At 39.2% G+C, this 23,543-nt stretch overlaps 1 protein-coding gene and 1 long non-coding RNA gene across 2 annotated transcripts; one reads left to right on the top strand and one right to left on the bottom strand.

Annotated features, from left to right (window-relative positions):
- The first annotated feature begins 3,912 nt into the window (after positions 1-3,912).
- LOC103455593 (uncharacterized) lies at positions 3,913-4,956 on the top strand. The gene is made up of 3 exons (XR_532163.3): positions 3,913-4,136; positions 4,304-4,458; positions 4,743-4,956. It is a non-coding gene; the product is annotated as an uncharacterized lncRNA (long non-coding RNA).
- A 1,355-nt stretch (positions 4,957-6,311) lies between these two features.
- Positions 6,312-13,338, bottom strand: LOC103400386 (pentatricopeptide repeat-containing protein At4g31070, mitochondrial). The gene is given in 2 exon segments (XM_029101752.2): positions 6,312-7,479; positions 12,486-13,338. Coding segments are annotated over 2 exon segments (1,902 nt in total). The 5' UTR covers positions 13,220-13,338.
- Positions 13,339-23,543: the final 10,205 nt, after the last annotated feature.

The following is a 23,543-nucleotide window of genomic DNA, read 5'->3' as shown; positions in this document are numbered from 1 at the left end:
ATACCTCTTGATCTAGACGTGAGACCAAGGATAGACCACCTCCAAGCCCTTTGTTCCTTGAACTCCTTGAGCCTAGCTTCCCTCCTTGCCTCCTCCACTTTGATAGAATGAGTGCTCCTAGGTTCTCTTCAAGTTTCCAAAGTAGGAAACCTCTAAAGATCCTCACCCACTAGTGTAGTGAGAAGGATGAAGGAATAACCAAAGGGTGAAAGATATGTTAGTAAAATCACCCCAAGGTGGCCGGCCTTTGTGTATTTCTTAGAGAGATATTCTTTTGCCTCTTTGTTGTTTTTAACCACACAAAAACCCTTAGGAAAATATCACTATAAAGTTCCTTATATAGACAAAAGAAACCTAGCCAACAACTTGACTAAATATCTCACCATTTCCACCAAAAGTGGCCGGCCTCTTTGTTGTTTGTTTGGGCTTTGGGCTTTTATTATTTCAAGTCATCCAATGCTTGAATAAAAGCCCAATGGGTTTAGGCCCAATGGGCCCAATTAAATCCGAACGTTTCTTTAAGCCCAAAAACGATCTTTATCGCTTTTATGATTTCTTTACACTTTCTAAATTAATCACAACACTTAATTAATCCAATTAATTATTTCCTTCATCCATTAGTTACTCACTACAATAGTGTATTGGTGAACAATCTTTTAGGTTCTAATTAGCAAGGCAGTGAGGTGATTGGCATCAATCCAATTGATTATATTTAATTCAATCACTTAGTGAATTAAAACTTCATTTTAATTTACCTTTCTTCTTTGACGACTACATTTAATCATCTAGAAGAACTCACAAGCTATGAGTGACATCTAACCATATGTCATAGCTACCCAAGCTAATGTAGAAGTTTATTCGGAGAACCTATTCAGTTGGAATTACAATGTAATTCGATCATTCTCTAAAACAATACTCTCAATCACATTACTAGGGTATGGATATATTATGTCAAACCCCTAATGTGATTATTCCTTCTTATATGATTCAATTGAGTCGTATAGGAACGCTTTCCTTTATTACGCTCGATACTTCGGCCGAAGATTCCCGAATCATATCTTAGAGTATTCTTCCTCTCTTATCGAGGATTAGAGATTCCTTGTTGCGCATACATTTGCCTTCATGACTAAGTGGCTTAACCCCAACTATGCCATTGACATTCTGATAGAGTGACTTTTGACATAATCAAAGATCAAGTACTTAACCACAAGACAACGATGATGCCTCAAGTCAAAGGACTACTTACATTATTCCAACCATTAGAGTTACTTGCTTGACATGTGAGTAGACCTCCATGCAAGTACTCTCGTTCGATTGTGTTCAGTGAACTCATTCCCTTAATGAGCACCTACATACTTGTCTTAGTGTCACAACACGAATGGGATGAGACTTTCCATCATTCCAATTGAAGCGGACACAGTATGTACCGGTCTACGCATTGTCAGTATCCCTCCGACAATCCAATGACCAGGAACCTATTTGGACATTTGGTTATGTGAAGAAGGTCTTTATAGTCTAACATCATTATATTACTTCTTCAATTGATCCATTGTCCATGGATAAACTATTTAGGACATATATCGTTTATCGAGATAGTCCTAATTAGTATCTTTGCCATTTGATGTATAAGAGTCATCCATACATCGATTCAATTGTCCTGAAAAGTTTCTTCCAAATATTGACTTTCAGGGCATATTTCCAACATATTCAATTTCTAATACACACGCATGCAATAAAAATAAATTAAGTGACAAATCCAAAAGCAAAAAAAATTAGTTACAAGCCAAGGTTTTATAATAAATAAAGTAACAAACCCAAAAGCAAAAAAATTAGTTATGAGATAAAGTTTCAAAATAATTAAGTTACAAACCAAAAGCAAAAAAAGCAAAGCATAAGGTTTATGAAGATTGTTGGCCTCTTCGGCCCCTTGCTTCTTGTCTGGCTATCTCTGCCTGCAACAAAACAATGTTTGATAAGGCTAAAAAACAAAACATCGGTGCATCATGTCCAAAATTTAGCAAATGTAAGCACGCATTTTGCTAAAAACTAGTTATTACAGGGATGATTGCTCACGAAACAAATAGTTCTCTGCAGAATTTCCCAAGAACTAGTGTAGACTAGAAATAAACATACAACACGCTACACAGAGGATCACAGAGAAACCTAGTCCTCGTTTTCTAATACCCACATAGCACTGCAATCAGTTAAACTTAAAAGTAAGAGAAGTTCCCAGATATTGTTTAAAAAACTAAAAATAAAAATTAGGCATGTAAGAATGAAAAGAACCCAGTTAGATGTGAACTAGTAATGAAAGGAACTCAGTTAGATGTGAACTAGTAATGAAAAGAACCCAGTTAGATGTGAACTAGTAAAGGTTGCAATAACAATTAAAAAAAGAAAAAAATGCAGATGATTGGGCATATTTGTGCTTTGCTTAACTAATCAGAGTAATTCAGTCTAAACTTCAAGTCTGTTATTCTGCATTTCAGATGCAACAAAAATTAAACCTCCAATTGGGTTCATAGATATAAACAAAAAAAAGTAGTAAAATTGATGGTGCAAACAAACAAAAAAGAATCTCATAACAACAAAATTGAATTCAAACCAGAAAATGAAATTGAACCCGAGGTGTCTGACGGAAAGACTGAGCGAACAATGTTCACTTAACCATTTTTCCCTTTGGTGCTTACAACCATTGAGTTAACCTTTGATAGTTCAGAAATGTGATAACAAAATTGAAAATTTATGCACTTAAATCAATCCGTTCAGGTTCACACCCACAGGGCCACACCACATACAGATTCAAACTCAAATTCGAACTCACATATACAAATTCACACCCACATACAGATACCCAAATGGCAATACACAATGATTCGAACTCCCAAATGCTGTAAATTCAAACTCACATACTCAAATAATGAACTTTATCGAACAAAAACGTACCTTTTGATAAAAAGCTCACGAATTCGAGAACCCAGTTGGAAATTGAATCTTCTGCTGAATAATACAGAAAAACTGAAGAAAACAAATGGGGGAATAATACACAATGAATTCCAAACCCTAAGTTAAATTTCAAAAGGAAGACAGAAATTAGATTTCAAAACACTAAATTAAATTAATTACCTAATTTGGGATGACAGAGATTCGAACTCAGTGCTGGATGGAGAGTTCCCCAGAGAGAGATCGTCGCGACAGAGAAAGGTGGCGTACAAGTGGCTGTGTGGTGAAGGAAGGCTGGAAAGTCAGATGTGGCGGTGGTCGGTGGCTAGCCGGAATTCGTCACAGAGAGAGAGAGAGAGAGAGAGAGAGAGAGAGAGAAATGAGCTGAGGGCTCGCCGGCTCGGTAATGGAGAGATCAGAGATGAGATGAGGAGGGCTCGGCCGCTCGGCTATTCGATAGAAATGGAAGGGAAGTGAACTGAAGTGAAGTGGAATGTGAAAGTAAAATGGTATACCGTATGCAGTATGCTGACCTAAAAACAAACCAACGGCATAGATTAAATCCAAAACAATCAACGGTTCATATAATTCTTTTATAATTAAAAAATATTTATATAAAAAATATTTATTTTTGGTTCGGTATGGGAATACCGAAAAAATGAAGATGCAAAATTGATTCTCGTACCGAAAATATCGGTTTGGTTCGAGATAACATACCGAAAATTTCGGGAATTTTGGTTTGGGATTTTTGGGATTTTTTTCCAGCCCTAGTTATAACCCGAGCCAACTAGCACAACGTCTCTACGAGTGAGTAAGCACTTAACCACTTTTAAATTGAAAGACCAAGGTGAAAGAACCCAAAAGTTGAAGGGGCAAATGTTTATAAAATCCATAGTATTTAAATTGGAAAAAGAATTAAAGAGGTCGGGTGGACCCGATTATTATATAGGTCTGATTTGACCCGATTTTGAAGTACGATACTTTGTCTCTCTGAGTCTAGACTAGTCTAGGTGACGTTGAATTGAGGAGGGAAAGAGAGATGGAGACGGTGGCGGGTATGGTGGTTTCGAATAACCTGCAGAAGTGGGTGGTGGTGGCTGGCGGTGGACACTGCAACATCCATCGATAACCACCTCAACTGAATCACCGCAACATGCATCGGCTTGGGCGACCACCGAGTATGCCTGTATAAAGTGAGCTCATTTTCTTTCTTTGCTTTCCTCTTTGCTGTTATTCTTCGTATCAATGTCCTAGTGTGATTGTTTCGGATTCATTTAAGCCGTATAATCAAACAATCGTCATACCCATTTTCCAAATCTTGATTCTTTTTTAACAGATTCCTTATTATTGATTAATACAGGCAAGGCAACAAATTGATGTTTTGGCTGTAATTGTATCTGAAATTAGATTGGATACGATGCACTTCTCTTGGAAATTCGTTAAAGATGTCTGCTCCCATTAAGACTTGGCGCGCGTGTGTATAATTGTATTGCTTCTCATAGCTGGACGGAATAGGTAAACAAAATCTTGCCTCTCAAATGCAAGCTTCTACGAGCCTTGCAATTTATCTGCTTATTTGTATTGCATTTTTCGTTTTCTTTTTTCCTCGTTGTTGGGATTTTATGTTCATCAATATTGTTTGTATGCGTTTATTGTCATCTCCAACCACAAGACTCCTAACCTTAAATCGTCTAGTGTAACACCGCTAACTCCTACGTTTTCCAGACAATTTAACTGAACACGACATTAGCCCAACCAAATGCAAGTTGTATAATTGTGATTTCACTTTCTTCTGGCAGGTGAAGCTTTTACACAGGGCATCTGAGAGGCTGACATGACGTTAGGCTTAGCGAGAGCAATTTCTTGTAATTTCTTCAAAATACGTTGCTTGTATGGCCAAATGCACTTTTTATACTTTAAAACCTAATTAGGAGAGATTTATATGTCCAATTCTCTACTGAATTTTCTCATCAGATACTTTGAATAAAGCCTATAGTTTCAGTGTTTCATTAACTAAGGTATCTATATTGCTTACTCATGGATATCATTTTGATCATTGAGCTTTGTATTATTTTGGAGATGTTTTGTTGCTTTCTACAAAGTCTATTTACATATGTATTTATGTATGTGTGTAATGTGTGTGTGTCTATACATATACGTACCTATGTATGAGTGTAGGTGTGCATATGCGTTGATGCATGTATATCTCCTTTAGAAAAGTGGCTTAAACATAACAAGTGCTTTGTTTCGTGTCTTGCCAACTGCGGATCTATGCATTTGGAAGCTTCATGTCTATAGCAAACTCGCCCACGTGACGGTATCTCTTCCGCCACGTACATCTTGTTATATCACGTGCCACCATCATGGTATTTCCACCTGCACTCAATGCATGCTCCTCATTTTGGATCTTATTCACATCCATTATCTTCCTTCCATAAATGGCTTCCTACAGTAGTTCTTTGCATATCCTACTCTTCCACTATCTTGAGACTTTCTCTTTGTGAGTCACCTTTCCAATGGATATGGGGAGAACCTCTACTTTGAAAAAGGTTTGGCGACAGAGAGCCCCAGGACACTATAAGGGTGTTCAAATGAGGGCTTGGGGTAGATGGGTTTCCGAAATCAGGCTTCCAAAATCCGGGATCAAGATATGGTTGGGCACTTATGATGCCCCAGACCAGGCAGCTCGAGCCTACGATGCTGCTGTGTATTCCCTTCCCCTTTCCCCATTCCTAAGAAAGGATATTTGCTTGTTTTTTGAACTGTTGTGTGTTTTTAATGACTTGGCTTTTCTTTTCAAGTGTTGGTACATGAATAAACGATATGATGCTTGAGATGATATTTGTTTTGGATAAGGAATTGCTTGAGATGTGCGTTTGTCCTTCTAGCTGACACTAAATGGAATGTTTTCGGGAAGTAATTCTCCTCATAACCACTTTTGATAGAACCACGCTGAAATTCTTTTTAAAATCCATACGCTAATTGCTGGAAATGCTTTTGTTTGTTGTATGCCCGAACGCTACTGGAAACATTTTTGGATATCAGAAAGTTCTTAGACTTTCTGAAAGCATCGCCAAATATGCATTAAATTTGACCAAAAGGAGCTGTTGGAGATGCTTGTCTAATCTATAGATAATCCGCTTACTCTCTACCCTTTTGCGTTTGGTAGAAGCATACAATTGTTTTGATTTGACGAATGGAGCACTAGTTTTTGGCTCTTGCATTTAGCATTGGTTTACAACAAGTGTTTATCAACTCATTGAAATCCACATAAGACATAAGAATTCGCTCTCGCAAAGAAGCCAGAGGCTAGAAAAACTCAACTCATGGAGTCTACAACCTTTTCTTTCTTCTTTCCGATTACGAGTCTACAACCCTTGAGTTGATAATTGAGCGTTTGCGTGGTCGATGATGAGTAATACGGCACAACCCTTTTTGTTTTCTGGCTAAATTCGGCTGAATCCGTAGCCTTTCCTTAATCCTTGTATTCTCATGGCTCTCCTTGCCTCTTCCACGCCAAGCCAGTTTCCGGTTTCAGCATGAACCGTGCTCAGTAAGGTATAGTGGGCAGCATTCTCAGGCTCCAAGGTAACAAGCTCATGTGCTAAAAATTCTGCCTTGTCTAATTTTCCATGAATCTTGCAAGCTGTAACCAAAGAAGTCCAAATTCTAGTACTTGGTGTCATGGGCATTGATCTCACTAGCTCATAAGCATCTTCAAGCTTGCCCGTCCTTCCAAGAAGATCGATAAAGCAAGCGTAGTGCTCCGTGCTTAATTCTATTTTATTACCTTCTGTCAGACGCTTAAAGATCTTACTTCCTTCTTCCACTAGGCCGGCATGGGTGCAAGCAGATAAAACAGAGAGGAAAGTAACTGCATCAGGCTCTACCCCTCTCTCTTGCATCTCACCAAAGAGTTGCAGAGCTTTCTCGGAATCCCCATGAAGGCCATAACTGCCAATCAGTGCGCTCCATGAAACAGAATCTTTGCTCGGCATCTCCTTGAAAACCTGATGTGAATCCTTGAGACAACCACACTTTGCATACATATTGATGAGTGCATTCCCAATGAAAATGTCAAAACTTAACCCAGATTTTAAGACATAGCCATGGACTCCACAGCCAAGGATTAGTGAAGACAGGGAAGCGCAGACAGAAATGATCGCCAATACAGTTACAGAGTTGGGTTCAATTCCTTCAGCTCGCATTTGGCTGAAGAGTTTCAGAGATTTCGTGTAATCCCCGCATTGAGAATAGCTCCCAATAATCGAGCTCCATATCACAACATCTTTAACAGCTTCCCTCTCGAAAATTAACTTGGCAGAACGCAAAGCTTTCCCACATTTGCAATACATGTGTATGAGAGCTGCTGAGCAATGATTATCTGAATCGAACCCATGACGAAAGATATATGCATGAATCTCTTTCCCATGTTCTACAAGTCCCAACTCGGCACAAGCTGGTAAAATGGCAAGCACAGTCACCCTGTTGGGTTTCAGGCCTTCAACCTGCATTGACCGGAAGCAATCCAGGGCCGTGCCATAATTTGTTAATGTGTCTGATTCAAGAGGTTTGAACTGAAGAAGGAAAGCTGAACAAAGATCAAAAACAAAAACGAAGAACACAATGGAAGATGAATAGTTTTCTTTCTTCTCTCTGTCTAACTGCAGAGGAATATTTTCTGTGTTAATTAAAAGAGCACGAAGCACGTGCTTTTACATAACTGATGGCCTAGCACTTGGGACCACACATACACTACATTTCATCCTAGACACACATCTTTCTAATCTCATGGATCACTCAACACATGGCACTCATGGCCTTTTTACAAAACTAGACATTTACACTTTGCATCATTTTGCACAAGTGGATACACCAATTTAAACAAACTTATTCTAAAACTTTTCAGCTCAAATACTTATAGTTCAACACTCCCCTTTAAGTTTTGAGTTGATTTCACACCAAGCATATCTCGAAGATAGTTGAATCGATCCTTAGACAAAGCCTTAGTAAATATGTCTGCCACCTGCTCATTTGTTGGACAGTACACCAAATCGATTATCCCTTCCTGGAGTGCATTCTTGATAAAATGATACCTTCTGTCAATGTGCTTGGTTTTCTGATGGAAAACAGGATTTTTAGTAATTGCAATTGCTGCTGTATTATCACAGTGTACTGGAGTCGCTTCAGTTTGCATCTCACCAAAATCTTCAAGAACAAATCTAAGCCAAATGGCTTGAACAGTTGCTTCAGAGGCACTGATGTACTCTGCTTCTGCTGTAGAGAGTGCTACACAATTCTGCTTCACTGAGGCCCACGAGAACACTCCACTACCAAAGGAAAATGCATAACCGGAAGTACTTTTGCTGTCATCAACAGATCCTCCCCAATCACTATCACAGAAACCGATTAACATTGCATTCTTTCCTTTGACATACTCCAGACCATAGTCTAATGTTCCCTTGATGTATCTAAGCACTCTTTTGGCAGTCCCATAGTGTTTGTTTGTGGGAGAATGCATGAACCTGGAAAGTAGGCTTGCTGCATACATTATGTCTGGTCTTGTAGCTGTAAGATACAGTAAACTGCCCACAATTTTTCTATACTGTTCTTCATTTGCTGGACCACTTCCATCATCCTTACTAAGTTTTTCAGCTGAAATCAATGGTGTAGACACAGACTTGCATTCATTCAACCCAAATTTATTCAACAAGGAAGAGGCATACTTCTTTTGGTGAATAAATATGCTGAAATTAGTTTGAATGACTCCCATTCCAAGAAAATGGTGAAGTAAACCCAAATCAGTCATCTCATATTTCATCATCATGTCCTCTTTGAATTCTTCCAACATTTCTTTGCTACTACCTGTGTAGACAATATCATCTACATAGATAGACACAATTATGATATCCTTTTCTCCCCTTGACTTGATGTACAATGTTGGTTCACTGAGACTCTTTTGGAAACCACACTGGGAGAAGTAAGCATCAATTTCTCCATACCAGGCTCTAGGTGCCTGTTTCAGGCCATAAAGAGCTTTATGAAGCCTATACACTTTATCTTCTTTGCCTTGCACTGTGAATCCCTCTGGTTGGTCTACATATACTTCTTCCTGCAGTACTCCATTTAGGAAGGCAGATTTAACATCAAGTTGATACAACCTCCAGCTCTTTTGGGCAGCTAATGCAATGAGAGTTCTGATAGTGTCCAGTCTAGCCACTGGAGCATAAGTTTCATTATAGTCGAAACCAGGTTTCTGAGCATAACCTTTGGCAACCAACCTTGCCTTGTTCTTCAATACTGTGCCATCCAGATTCAATTTGGTTTTATAGACCCATTTAACCCCAATGACAGGCTGCATTGTTGGTCTATCTACTAATTCCCATGTACCATTCTTTTCAATCATGGTCAACTCATCCTGCATTGCTCTTAACCATGATTCATCTTGAGCTGCTTCTTCATATCTTTCAGGTTCCATAACACACAGATTGCATTGAGCAAAAATATCATCAAGATTTCTCCATTTCAGAGGTGTGTGATCATAATCCTCTGAAAGCTTTGCAGATTCAGGAGTACAACTTTCTTGTTCTTGTATATGAAAAGGAGAACTAGGACTGAGAGAACTTCCTTCAATCACACTCATCTCATATGGATTCATACCAACTACATTTTCAGGTTGATCCTGAATGTAGGTTGCAGCAGCTGAACTTTGTGGATTTTCTTTCCAATTCCAGGTCATAGATTCATCAAAGACTACATCTCTTGACAGGATTAACTTGTTAGTACATGGATCAAATATTCTATATCCCTTCTCGCATGTAGCATAACCCACAAATACACCTTTAATACTCTTAGCATCTAGCTTTTGTCTTGTCTCAGTAGGTACATGTACATAGCACAGGGAACCAAAAATCTTGAGATGTGCTATACCTGGTTTTCTGCCACTATAAGCTTCAAAAGGAGTCATATTTCCAAGTGCCATTGTAGGACACCTATTTAGAATATATACAGCTGTGTGTACTGCTTCAGCCCAAAGAACATATGGCATACCTCTATCATGGAGCATAGTTTTTGCCATTTCAACCACAGTTCGATTTTTCCTTTCCACTACTCCATTCTGCTGAGGAGTATAAGCCATGGTGAGTTGTCTTTGAATGCCTTCAGTTTCACAGAACTTAGTGAACTCAGAAGATAAGAATTCTCCACCTCTGTCACTCCTTAGACTTTTAATTTTGAAACCACTCTGCAGTTCCACCATTGACTTGAACCTTTTAAAATAATTGAATGCATCAGATTTGTATCTGAGAAAATACACCCAAATCATTCTTGTATAATCATCGATGAGTAACATGAAGTATCTGTTTCCAGCCAAGGATGCATTCTGCATAGGACCACACAAATCAGCATGAATAAGTTCCAGGGGACAGTTTGCTCTCCAGGATTGATTCTTTGGAAACCAGTCTCTATGTTGCTTTCCAAATTGACATCCTTGACATACATCTTTGATTTCTTCTAGGTATGGAAGACCATGCACCATATTTTTCTCACGGAGTTGCTTTAACCCCCTGAAGTTCAAATGACCTAGTCTTCTGTGCCAAGTCCGAGTAGAGTGATCTATGCTTGCTTTCAGAACCAACCGGTTGTCTTGCAACAGGGAAAGAGGATAGCAACGATTTTCCTTCTTCTTGACCTTGATGACAAGATTGTCAAGTGAAGGTCCATCAAACACACTACACAAACCTCCTCCAAACACTAGATAATATCCATGCTCATCCATTTGACCTACACTCAACAAATTTTCCTTCAATCCTGGCAAGTGCATGACCTCTCTAATGTACTTCTTCCCCTTATTAGTATCAATTTCCAATGAGCCCATTCCAGCAACATTTACTAACACTCCAGTAGGCATCTGCACCTTTCCAGCAACATTTGTTCTTATATCAACAAGGAGATCAGCATTCCCTGTCATGTGGTTACTACAACCACTGTCAATGTACCAATTTCCATTGACATTTTTCTCTGAAATTGCACTATTAGCATAGAACAGATTCCCTGTCACTTCCACCTGATTTGCAGAATTTGCCTTTTGCATAATCTTCCCTATAGTGCATTCTCTAGCCCAATGACCAAACTTATCACTATAACATTTGGGCTTCCCTTTATATCTACATTCACCAAAATGGAACTTAGAACACACTCTACACTGTGGTTTGGTACCCTCTTGACTCATAACCTGTGAGGAAGCATTATTCTGTGCAACATTTGTGAATGATTTTTGCTGAAACTTTGGTTTTGAATCCCACTTCTTACCCTTTTGATTCCAATTTCTCTGTGATTTAAAATTACTAGACTGAGCATAACTTCGATTCTGCCCTTTTGAATTAACAGTAAGAGAAGAAAATGCTCTCTCAGTTGCATCTGAGGAATGCAAATCAAACCTCTGCTCTTGACTCTTCAATATAGCTAGGACCTCTTGCAGTTCAACAGATTCTAAACATTTGGTGTTTTCTATCACTAAGCATATAGGATCATATATCTTAGTGAGACTGATTAACACCTTCTGAACTAATCTCTCATTTGACAAAGTTTCACCAAACGTCTTCATTTGATTAATCAGATCATTCAAACGAGTAAGATACCCAGTCAAGGATTCATCATCATGCATTCTAGTGTATTCAAATTCTCGTCTGAGATTTTGGAGTTTCACAGATCTTACCTGATCCCCACCGTGATATTCGCCGTATAACAGATCCCATGCCATTTTTGCTGAGTCTGCGTTTGCGATTCGAGGGAAGATCTGATCGGAGACTGCGCTTTGAATGATTCCGAGAGCTTTTGCATCTTTCATGAAGATTGCAGCCATTCTCTCATCATCGTCAGCATCAACATCAGTATCTTCATCAGTCTTAGCTTTCTTCTTCTTCGAATCGGGAACCGAAATCCCTTTTTCCACCAGATTCCATAGTCCATGTGACTTGAAAATGGTAACCATTTTGATTCTCCAGAACTCGTAGTTCTCACCGGAGAAGATCGGGGTCCTCACTTCAGCACCTCCAGATCCAGCCATTTTTCAAATCTTTCGTGAGCTTCGATTGAGCTCAGTAACCTCACAGATTTACGCCCGGATTTTTTTTTTTTTTAAACGACGCAACCTGGCTCTGAGGCCATGTTAATGTGTCTGATTCAAGAGGTTTGAACTGAAGAAGGAAAGCTGAACAAAGATCAAAAACAAAAACGAAGAACACAATGGAAGATGAATAGTTTTCTTTCTTCTCTCTGTCTAACTGCAGAGGAATATTTTCTGTGTTAATTAAAAGAGCACGAAGCACGTGCTTTTACATAACTGATGGCCTAGCACTTGGGACCACACATACACTACATTTCATCCTAGACACACATCTTTCTAATCTCATGGATCACTCAACACATGGCACTCATGGCCTTTTTACAAAACTAGACATTTACACTTTGCATCATTTTGCACAAGTGGATACACCAATTTAAACAAACTTATTCTAAAACTTTTCAGCTCAAATACTTATAGTTCAACATAATTGTGATTAGCAATGCATCCCGAAACTAAGGCAGTCCAAGAAACTTCATTTTTAACTTCCATATGATAAAATACATGTAAAGCCATCGACGAGTCGCGAAACCTCATATACAAATCAACCAGAGCCGTCGACAAGAACCCCGACTCCTTAATCATTCCATGAACAACAACGAGCCCGTGAATCTCTCTGCCCAGTCGTCTCAACTCTCCTGACCTCGCGCAAACTGACATGATGCCGGCAATCAACTCTGCTTTCGGTACAAAACCATAAAAATGCATTTGCTTAAGCACTTGCAGACCTTTTTCAAGATGCCCATTTTGCAAATAGCAATTTATCATGGAATTCCAGGTGATGGTGTCTCGTTCAGGCATTTCATCAAACATCTGACGTGCTGCTTCAACAGTTGTAAATTTGGCGTACATGGAGATGAGAGAATTGGATACGACCAGGTCTGAGTCGGAGCCTGACTTGAGAGCGACGCAGTGAAGTTGAAGGCCGAAGTGGCAGGACATTGCGTAGGAGCAAGCTTTAATGATTGAAGGAAGAATGGAGGTCTTTGCATGAAGGCCATGGGGATGGAGTTGTAGTTGGTATAGATGAAGGGTTTGGTCATATAATCCCTTGGAAACCAAGTCTTTGATTTTAAAGTTAAGGGCTGATATCGTGTCTGCGGGGCTTGGAGTTGACGGGAACCGCCTGATCACAGTCACATGGTGATGCATGATATTATTGATTGGTTTTATAAAGGATTGAATGTTTTCAGGTTATATCTTCAGGTGTATCCCTGCATGCCTGCATGGCAACAATTGAGTTCATACATAAATATTAAACAGACAGTGGCTATACCTATACTATTTTTAGACCATTTTTTTTGTAGAACGCTGAACACATGATATGGTGGTTGATAGTTGAACACTTTTTTCAAATCATTAAAAAATAGCTCTATCATCAACCGCCATATCATATGGATATAAAAGATGGTTTAAAAATTTGATCTACCTAGCATTTTCTATACTATTATTCAAAAAAGATCGATTGCTTGTAAACCTTTTTAGTAAAGAGTGCGTGAAGCTTTTGCAGTTGAAGTTCTAGGCTCTGACCTTAACATTAAAATTATGGGAAATGATTTTTACACTACTTTTAACTCTTCATACTGTTTTTATTTGGATAATAAATCAAATGTAAACAAGTGACCAAGATTAAATACGGGAGTGTGAGAGACTAAAAAAAGGGGTGTTTATCATTTTCCTATATTATGTTTATGCCATTTTCCTATTCGTTTATGCCATTAGATCCTTTAAAGTGATTTGCTACCCAGCTATTGAAGGTGGAGTGTGTCCTACTAATGTAAGGGCTTTGCGTGCGTGTAATTAGACTTCAACACAAATTGATAATGAATCATCTATCCACTTGACTCATAAATCATTCAGCCAATCGCCTTAATTCTTAGTTTAGTTACAAGTCTACGCTACCAGGCTCGGTGGCAATCACAGTTCGTATAATTACTCCCCCTCAAAGAACAACCTTGTCCTCAAGGTCTATTTTAAAACTTGAAATCTGAGAATTTGGCAATGAATTCATCATAATCTTCCCAAGCAACTTCCTCCACACTGTTTCCCCCCCGGTGTACCAGCAATTGAACTCCAGTTGCATTTTCCTTTTTGTACATCCTTCTCTGAAAAACTGACAGAGGATTTTGCTGCATTAATCCATTTTCTGTAACCATTGGCAGAATTGATGATGGTGTAGCATTTGATCCCAGATGCAATATCATTACCAACAAGAATTGGCAACTTGTTCTTGAATTTTCTCCACTATCCATTCACCCGGTTCATTGTGTCTTCTAAGTTCATCCAACCATCCAAAATAAGGATAAGAAACGGATGTGCACTCCATTTTGAGACAAGAAGTTTCAAGTAGTTTTTCAGGTGGTTGACTTGATCATGATACCCTAGACAATGCATCCATGTTTGTATTGACTCTCATAGTCGTACCCCAATAGTTTTGCCACCTATTTTTGCTGAATAGAGTGTGTGCCCTGTGATTGAGCAAATACTGGAAACTGTTATGGTCGGTTTAATCACAAAATGGCGCCCTTGCAAATAATTCTGCCATTTCTTGACTACGTGCACAATAGCAACGAGTTCTCTTTCATAAGACAATGATTGATTCCTAGGACCCAAATCTTGACTGGTAAAAGCAATTGGCCTTCTCTTCTGTTGTAATACTGCAACAATTCCATTGCCTGAGGCATCACACTCAAGCTCAAATCGTAATGTAAAATCTGGCAGAGCCAAGACTTGTGGTGATGTCATGACTTGTTTGAGCTGCTGGAAAGCTTCTTTAGCACCCTGAGACCACTGAAACCCATCTTTCTTAGTCAACTTGTAGGTTGACATATTTTGCCATAGCCAAGAACAACTTCATGTAATATCTAGTGAGTCCCAAGAATCTTCTCAAAACCTTCACATTAGCAGGTGTAGACCAATCAATTATAGCTTGAAGCTTTGATGGATCAGCAACTACTCCCTTCCTGGAAACAGTATGTCCCAGATAATTCACTTTACTTTGGCCATTTCTTTTTCACAAATAATTGATTACCTTTCAGCAGCTCAAATGTTATATATAAGTGAGACAAATGATTTTCCCAAGACTTGCTATATACCAAGATATCATCAAAGAATACCAGAATAAACTACCTCAAGGTAAAGCCTAAAAATGTCATCATTCATCAAATTCTGGAATGTAGCCTGTGCATTTGTGAGTCCACAGGGCCTAACTAGGAACACATAATGCCCTTCATGTCTCCTGAATGCAATCTTCTCCACATCTGATCGATCCATCCTGATTTGGTGGTGACCATATCTTAAACCAAGCTTGGAAAGAATTTTACACCAAATAATTCATCCAATAAATCATCAATCAAAGATTTTGGATACTAGTATTTAATAGTAAGTTGAATCCAATTCCCAGTAATACATACACAATCTCTACGCCTCTTCTTTCTTTTTGACAAGTAACACAGGAAATAAGAAAGGAATATGACTTGGTCGAATAAAACCTGACTACAATAACTCCTGTACAGCTTTTTCAATGTCAGTTTTTTGGATACTTGTATTTAATAGTAAGTTGAACCAATTCCCTGTAATACATACACAATCTCTACGTCCCTTCTTTCTTTTTGACAAGTAACACAGGAAATGAGAAAGGAATATGACTTGGTCGAATAAAACCTGACTACAATAACTCCTGTACAGCTTTTTCAATGTCAGTTTTTTGCCAAGATCCATAGTGATAATGCCTGATGCTACGTTTAGGTTGAAACATGATGGGCAATGTTGTTTTTGGAAGCTCCAATACATATAACAAATTGCACATATATCGCCTAGCATATGACATCAAGTTAGATCTTCACTTGATTACATTTTAGTGCAAATAGGAGATTGTTGGATGATTGCCTTAAAAGCAATCAAGATTAGTGGTTTTGCTTAAGGTAATACAGTAGGCAAGATCACTGTAGGCAGATTACCAATGTAATCTCATTAGTGAGTTCATGGTACAGTTATATGCATATGTAAGAAGTAACTTTTGAGATAATGTTAAGGAGATCTTTTTCATATGTGTTTATCCTAAACTTGTTCCTAGTCATTGGATTCTTTGAGTGGTTATCTTAGGCCATCTCCAACCAAAGGCTGGCTAGAATGCTCGTTTTGGCCCTCTGGCCCTCCAAGAATTAATATTTTAATAAACAGTGCAGGGCCATGTTTCTTATTATCTCCAACCGAGGGCCAAAGGGCCGTAGGACCAAACATAATTTATTATTTAAATTTAAAAACTACAACTACAACAAATTAAATGTAATATAATTAAATATTAAAAAGAAATTGTGAAAGGAACATGCTTATGAAAGGAACTACAACTATAACTACACCCATTATAATTGTCCCACATCGTCCGTGGGAGATGAATGAGCAAGGAAACATGCTTATAAAATGAACACCCCAACTTTGACCAAATGACCTTTCTCGGCCCAAAAAATCTAAACCCATAATTAAATATTTTTTAGAAAATTTTGGCCCAAAAAAAAAAAACTGTAAAAAAAATATAAAATATGACGTCAGCATGTAGCCCCGCCAGGGGCTGGCTGGTTTGGGCCAGCCAGTTGGCCATTTGGCTCTTTTTTGTCCAGTGGGGTCCACAAGCCCTTTGGCCTGACCCTTGGTTGGAGACGGTTTTCGGGCTATTTTCCGCCGTTTGGCCCCCTAGACCCTTCGGTTGGAGATGGCCTTATAATCCGATCTTTGCACAATTGTAGGATGGGATGCATGGCTAGTTTCAAGTCATTAGCAAGAGTCGATAAGATAAGTGTGTAAATGCTTAATAATGATTAAATTCACTAAATGGGATCAAGTCTCGAGATCTTATGTGTATATACTAGATACATGCTCATGTCAATACGAACTCAATTGTTGCAATAATGCAAATTGGTCCTTGGACCTGAGGCATTGCAATTGTCTTGTGATTAGGTATTTGATCTTAGATTATGTTAACGGTACTCTGATACGATAGGGTATCCATGACATTGTTGAGATTAGACTGCCTAATCATGGAGGCAAGTGAATGTACAAAAAACAATCTCTAACCTTCATAATTGAAGGAGAATGCTCATCGACAACATTTAGAATTTCTTTGGTCAAAACATTGTGATTTGGAATAATGTTTCAAATTTATCAAGTTGTTCACTTAGGTACTTTACATAATATAGCCTAATCAATGTGATTGAGAGCATTGTATTAGAGAATGACCGTATTGCATTGTAATTGCAACGAAATAGGTTCTCTCGTAAATACTACATTGACTCAGGGACCATAACATGCAACTAGGTGTCCTCTATAGTCTGAAATCCTATAAGACGATAATTTTTATCTTCATAAAGAGATGGATTAAAAGAAGTTTCAAATCCGTCAAAATATTAGAGGAGTCTAATTCATCTCACAACCTCGTCAACGAGAACTTAATAAGATTGCACACCCTATGCTAGAATACTAGACCAAGTTATCACAATGTGATGAAATAATCAATTGGTTTGATTAAGATGGAGGAAATAATATTCTATTTATTTAATTAATTATTATGATGGTTGTAAGTCTAAAGTGGTCCTTGAAAGAGTTTCGGGAGTTGCGGAGATTCATAGGGCCCAAACTCATTGTCACCTTAGTTCTAAAGATGAACTACGACAGTTTGATCTTAGTTGGAGACCAAGTACGTAGGCAACCTATGCAAGCGATGAATAGGTACAACCGAAAGTTTTGTACTAAGGGTGCTCAATGGGTGCTCAATGGGTCTTGAACATGAAGCATGCAAAGGAAGGATGATGGCCCTCCTTTAGGGTGAACAACCTTGATAAAAATCAAGGTAGTGATATAAGAGTATAAACTAAATTTCCTTGAAATTGCATGTGGTAATCTATCAAAGCAATAAGTTTCAAACATCCATTATTTTCAAGCTTTGGAGTGCTTGCAATGCTTCCAGTTTTAGTTTCTAATTTTTAATTTGCATGCACTTTGTTGGCCAAAACTTGATTAGGATCCAAATTCAGTTCCTAACATGGGTTAATATATTTTTGGGTTAATCTTAGTTTACTATCCTGAAATTTCTTGGTTTTTAACGTTTGATACATCTAAGTTTTTTTATTCCAGAGCGGTACCTGAAGTCATAATTTTTGGGACACTCTCATACATTCGTTAAGGTTGATGTTAAATCAGCCGTTAACTGGTAACGTGGCACCCACGTAGACAATAACTGGGTGCCATATGTACATATGGGGCCCATGTGGACATTGAAAAAATTAAAAAATCAATAAAAAATTTACAAAATAAAAATAAATTTGGCCATCGCATACCTCCACCCGACCCTCCCTCCCTTTGTTCTCTTCTCTATACCCACCCACCGAACCCTCATTTCCTCTTCTACTCCCCACACATCTACCCTTCCCCTTCCCTATTTGACTCCACCTACCCACTCCCTCCCTCCATTTCTTCTCTTCTCTACACCCACCCACCCAACCCTTATTTCCTCTTCTACTCCCCGCACATCCACCTTTCTCCTTCCCTTTTCAACTCCATCCACTCAACCTTTCTCTCCTCTTCGACGACCCCACCTACTAGATTCCCAAAACCTAAATTTGACTCTATCTCATTGCCATCATCAGGACCCCCAATTTCCAATTCAATCGCAACCAGAGCCGACAGTGGACCCAAATTGATGACCCGTTTGGTCTTAAGCTGCTACTCCGATCTAATTTATGGTTAGGGTACTCTTTTCACTTTGGGGCAATGACTTTTTTTGCAGTGGAAGCAGCAGTGGTTGTTTGGCTGCTGGAGATTAGAGTTTTTGCTGTTGCTTTTTTATCGTTGCTTGCGGGCCTAAAGTTGTATGGACCTCTCTTTGCGTCTTGGGTTGTAGCTCTACTTTGTTTGGGTTTGTTTTATCTTTTATGTCTTACTTCATTTTATGTAAGGTTGTGTTTTGTTTGGACCTAGACCCATCTTTCACAAATTGTAATTTCTCTTACATTAATGAAGTTCTATTTCGACCAAAAAAGAATAAAAATTGTGATGGGTTGTAAACTGAGATATTCCGTATGAAGGGTTTTTATCACAAATGGTTCCTGAAATTGACCATCACCATCAAGACCCTAAAATTAAAAATCAATCAACATAGTCCCTGAAAATAAGTGTCGCAAATCAATGTGGTCATTTCGTCACAATTCTGTTAAAAGTTCCGTTAAGTGCTGATGTGACACATAAATGGGCCCCATAAGATTTATGGATTTTTATCACAAATGGTCCCTAAAATTGACCCACATCATCAAGATAGTCCCTAGAATTGACCCACATCATCAATATGGTCCTTGAAATTGAAAATCAATCAATGTAGTCCTTGAAAATAGGTGTCGCAAATCAATATGATCCTTCCGCTACAATTTTGTAAAAAAAATTGTTAGTGCTGATCTAGGTTTAATAATTAATTAAAAAAAGTTGTCTAAATACCTATTTGCACAATGGCATTTTTTTTTTCTTATAGTAGGGCCTCTTCCGAAGAGAGGTCATTTCCAAAAAATTCTCAAAGGCACAATGTTTAACCAAGGCCTAAGATGGGGTGTGGAAATAGCTTTCAACCAATAATAAATGCACTTCGGTTATAACCTCATTATTTGAAGGCAAACCTCACCGTTCTTTGCATCACCAGACCACCAAGGAAGCGCCGAACAAGCTCTCCAAGATTAAGGTTGTGAAGATGTTGATCGCCTAAATGTTAACTGTAATACCCTGAAAATTTAAATATATGATTATGTGGAGAAAAATCGAAAATAAATCAATTTATGGTTATGAAAAATTGAATTGAGAACTTTTAAAGTTTTTGTTTGTACCATACTCGACCAATCCCGAAACTACTGAGCACCGGTCAACGTTATACCGTCAAGAACCCAGAAGAGTTTCCTTCCAACCAGGAGGCCAATCACAGCGCGACACGTGTTGACATTAGAAGCCAATCATAGCGCGACACGTGTTAACATCAGAAGCCAATCACAACACGACACGTGTTAATGTCAGAATGAAACTAGAAACTCTCTTCTATAAATAGAAATCATTCTCTCACAATATTTCCCAATGTCATTTGTACTAAATCATTCACTAGTACTCACTAAAGGAGAGCTTGAACCTATGTACTTGTGTGAACCCTTCACAATTAATGAGAACTCCTCTACTCCGTGGACGTAGCCAATCTGGGTGAACCACATACATCTTGTGTTTGCTTCCCTGTCTCTATCCATTTACATATTTATCCACACTAGTAACCGGAGCAATCTAGCGAATGTCACAAACTTAACACTTTCTGTTGTACCAAAGTCCTCACTAATTTTGTGCATCAACATTTGGTGCCATTTGTGGGAAACGACACTTATTCCCACTCTCTTCAGCTTTGTCAAGGTGGTTTCCACCATTCGTACACTCTCTTTTGACCAGGCATCCCTCTCCAACATGGGGAGCGAAGGAAGCCACAACACACAGAATGACACCTCTCTTGCACCTAGTGCGAAGCAACGAAAAAAGGAAGGAAATAAGGTTGCTCTTCAAGCTAAAGTCGATGAGCTAGAAGCTCAGAACAATAAGATAGCAATGAAGAATGAGGTCATCCAGGAGCAGTATGAGAAGCTTTTTGAGACGCTTCACAAAATTAGGCGTACTCAAACATGCGAGCTCGTTGCCCTTGTGGACATCAACCATCATCTGGGTGCCCCCCAAAACGATCACCTCTCTTCGACATGGGTATCCCTGATGAAGAGCGAGCTAATCATCAAAACATTGATCAACATGAGACTTCTCTCAACCCAGATGCTTTGACCCGAAGCAGGAGAAGTGGAGGATGACACTTCCTTACAGAAGGGTTGGAAGGATCGAAAGCTGTTTATCGCGACTGCCAAGGCTTCCTAAAGCAACGTCGAGAGAATTCCTTCCACATATGCTCGAAAATCAATGGCCCAAGGGTATCTGAAAGACTCAGTCTCATCCCACGACCCAGGCCAGCTGCCAATCTAGAGAAAGAACGACAGGTCCCAGAGGAACATGAAGGTACATGGGACTTTGAGGTATTCCGACAGACTCGCCCTAGAAGTAAGTATGGCGAGTCCAAGGAAAAACCACACACTCTTGCTCAAACTTTCCTGCTTCCAAGAGGTGATGGAGACTTATGAAAGAAAATTTCAGTGGTACATGACTCCACTCAGGACTCCATTGTCCTATAGCTCATTGAGGAAGTAAACAAGTTGAAGGTCGAACGTCAGGCTGAAATACCTAACTGGAACCAACCCAGGCCTGGCCCTCTCACAAGGAGGATTCTCGACACCCCCTTCAAGCGAAGATAAAACAAAAGCTTGGTTTACAACTCTATACTGGAAGGGAGGACCCAATTGAACACCTTAACCTCTTTGAGTCCACTATGGCATATCGGATGCACACCAATGAAGAGCGATGTCTTCTCTTCCCCTCCACCATTTCTAGCGGAGCTCTAAACTGGTATTGTCGTCTTCCACCTGAGACATTAGACTTATTTGAGGAACTGAGGAAACTGTTTGTCTCTCAACACATCTTCCAGACCGATCACTTGCATTCTGCAGATGACTTGTACACTATTCGCCAGAAACCGGACGAGTCACTATGAAAGTATGCCGGTCGCTTCAGCCATGAGTATTCTCGCTGCGCTGAGGCAAATGACAGACCGCCCTCAAGGCCTTCACGGCAGGCCTACGTGATTGTTTCTTCAAGTACATGATCAATGCCAACACTTGGAAGACTTACTCTGAGGTGATGACACATGCTTACAACCACGCCTCCGCCGAAACAAGGACATACCAAAGGAACCCTCATATGGTTAACCCTTATCAATAAGTGGGACGTGGAAGTCAAGTTCTACCAAATGAGGAGATCTTGGCCATTCAGACACCCATTGCATCATCTCCTGCCTCATTTAGCTACTCGCTAAGTCACCAAACGTATCTGTCTCTTGGTAAAAGTAATGATTTTTACTCTTAGCAAGCCCATTACAACAAAAGGGATACAAGTTCGTATCAAGACAACCAGGGGTGAATGTACCGTCGACTATTATAAGAAGGCATACACATTACAAATGTTTTAACTCTCAACCGCTTGAGATCTTTTGTCACACAAGCCATTCAGTAAATATTTAAAGAAAAGGGAATTCAAACAACTTCTTCTGAGTCTTTTGTGTTCCTAGCACTGGAACATTTAGTCTGCACTGACCTACCCTTATACTCCAACTCAGAGCTTTAACATGCGTACTTTGACACAAAGTATGTGATACTAAGGGTTACAACCAACATGGTTCACATATCAAAAGCATGGATCCCTTCATGCATAGCAAAACATTCATAAGCATCACTCATATCAATCAACATAAACATCATACATTCCAACACATTTATACATAAACATCATACATTCCAACACATCCATACATAAGCCAACTGTGCTTCGAAATGGTTCAACATACTTTGTGTCATTCGACACTTGCTACAATGTGCCTAGACACCTTGCTCTTATTCTCACCAACCAGTGATGAAATGTAAAGAAGGAACTCATCTTCATGCCACCAACCAGGTGACTAAATGCACAACCCGTACTCTCCTTCATGCCACCAACTAGGTGATGAAATGTACAACCCATACTCTAATATCATTTAGCAACTTGCCACTCATGCCACCAACCAGGTGAAGAAGGAACTCATCTTCATGCCACCAACCAGGTGATGAAATGTACAACCCGTACTCTCCTTCATGCCACCAACCAGGTGATAAAATGTACAATCCGTACTTTAATATCATTTGGCAACTTGCCATTCATGCCACCAACCAGGTGAAGAAGGAACTCATCCTCGTGCCACCAACCAGGTGATGAAATGTACAACCCGTACTCTAATATCATTTGGCAACTTGCCACTCATGCCACCAACCAGGTGAAGAAGGAACTCATCTTCATGCCACCAACCAGGTGATGAAATGTACAACCCATACTCTCCTTCATGCCACCAACTAGGTGATGAAATGTAAAACCTATACTGTAATATCATTTGGCAACTTGCCATTCATGCCACCAACCAGGTGAAGAAGGAACTCATCCTCGTGCCACCAACCAGGTGATGAAAGGTGATGAAGGAACTCACATTCGTACCACCAACCAAGTGATGAAAACAACTCACCATTCATTCCACCTACCAGAAAACGAGTGTTACAACTTGTACATGTGAACTCCTAGCATTCAAAAATAATAAAAAACCCTCAAGCTTGACAACTCAACTAGGGGAGCACTTATGCCCAACAAGAGTAATTGTCACCAACAAAGTCTTATTGCAAGCCAACAACAACGTTAGTGCATGACATACGAAGATCAAGCTATTCAGCCTTCTTGCATCTGCTTCAGACATTTCCCCTTTGTAACAATGCAAACACTACAACTCGTAGAAAGC

Source organism: Malus domestica, chromosome 04 (genome assembly GCF_042453785.1).
Source record: "Malus domestica chromosome 04, GDT2T_hap1".
In the NCBI taxonomy this organism is placed as follows: domain Eukaryota; kingdom Viridiplantae; phylum Streptophyta; class Magnoliopsida; order Rosales; family Rosaceae; genus Malus; species Malus domestica.
The sequence above is the reverse complement of the archived record's forward strand: the minus strand, read 5'-3'. Positions and strand labels throughout refer to the sequence as shown.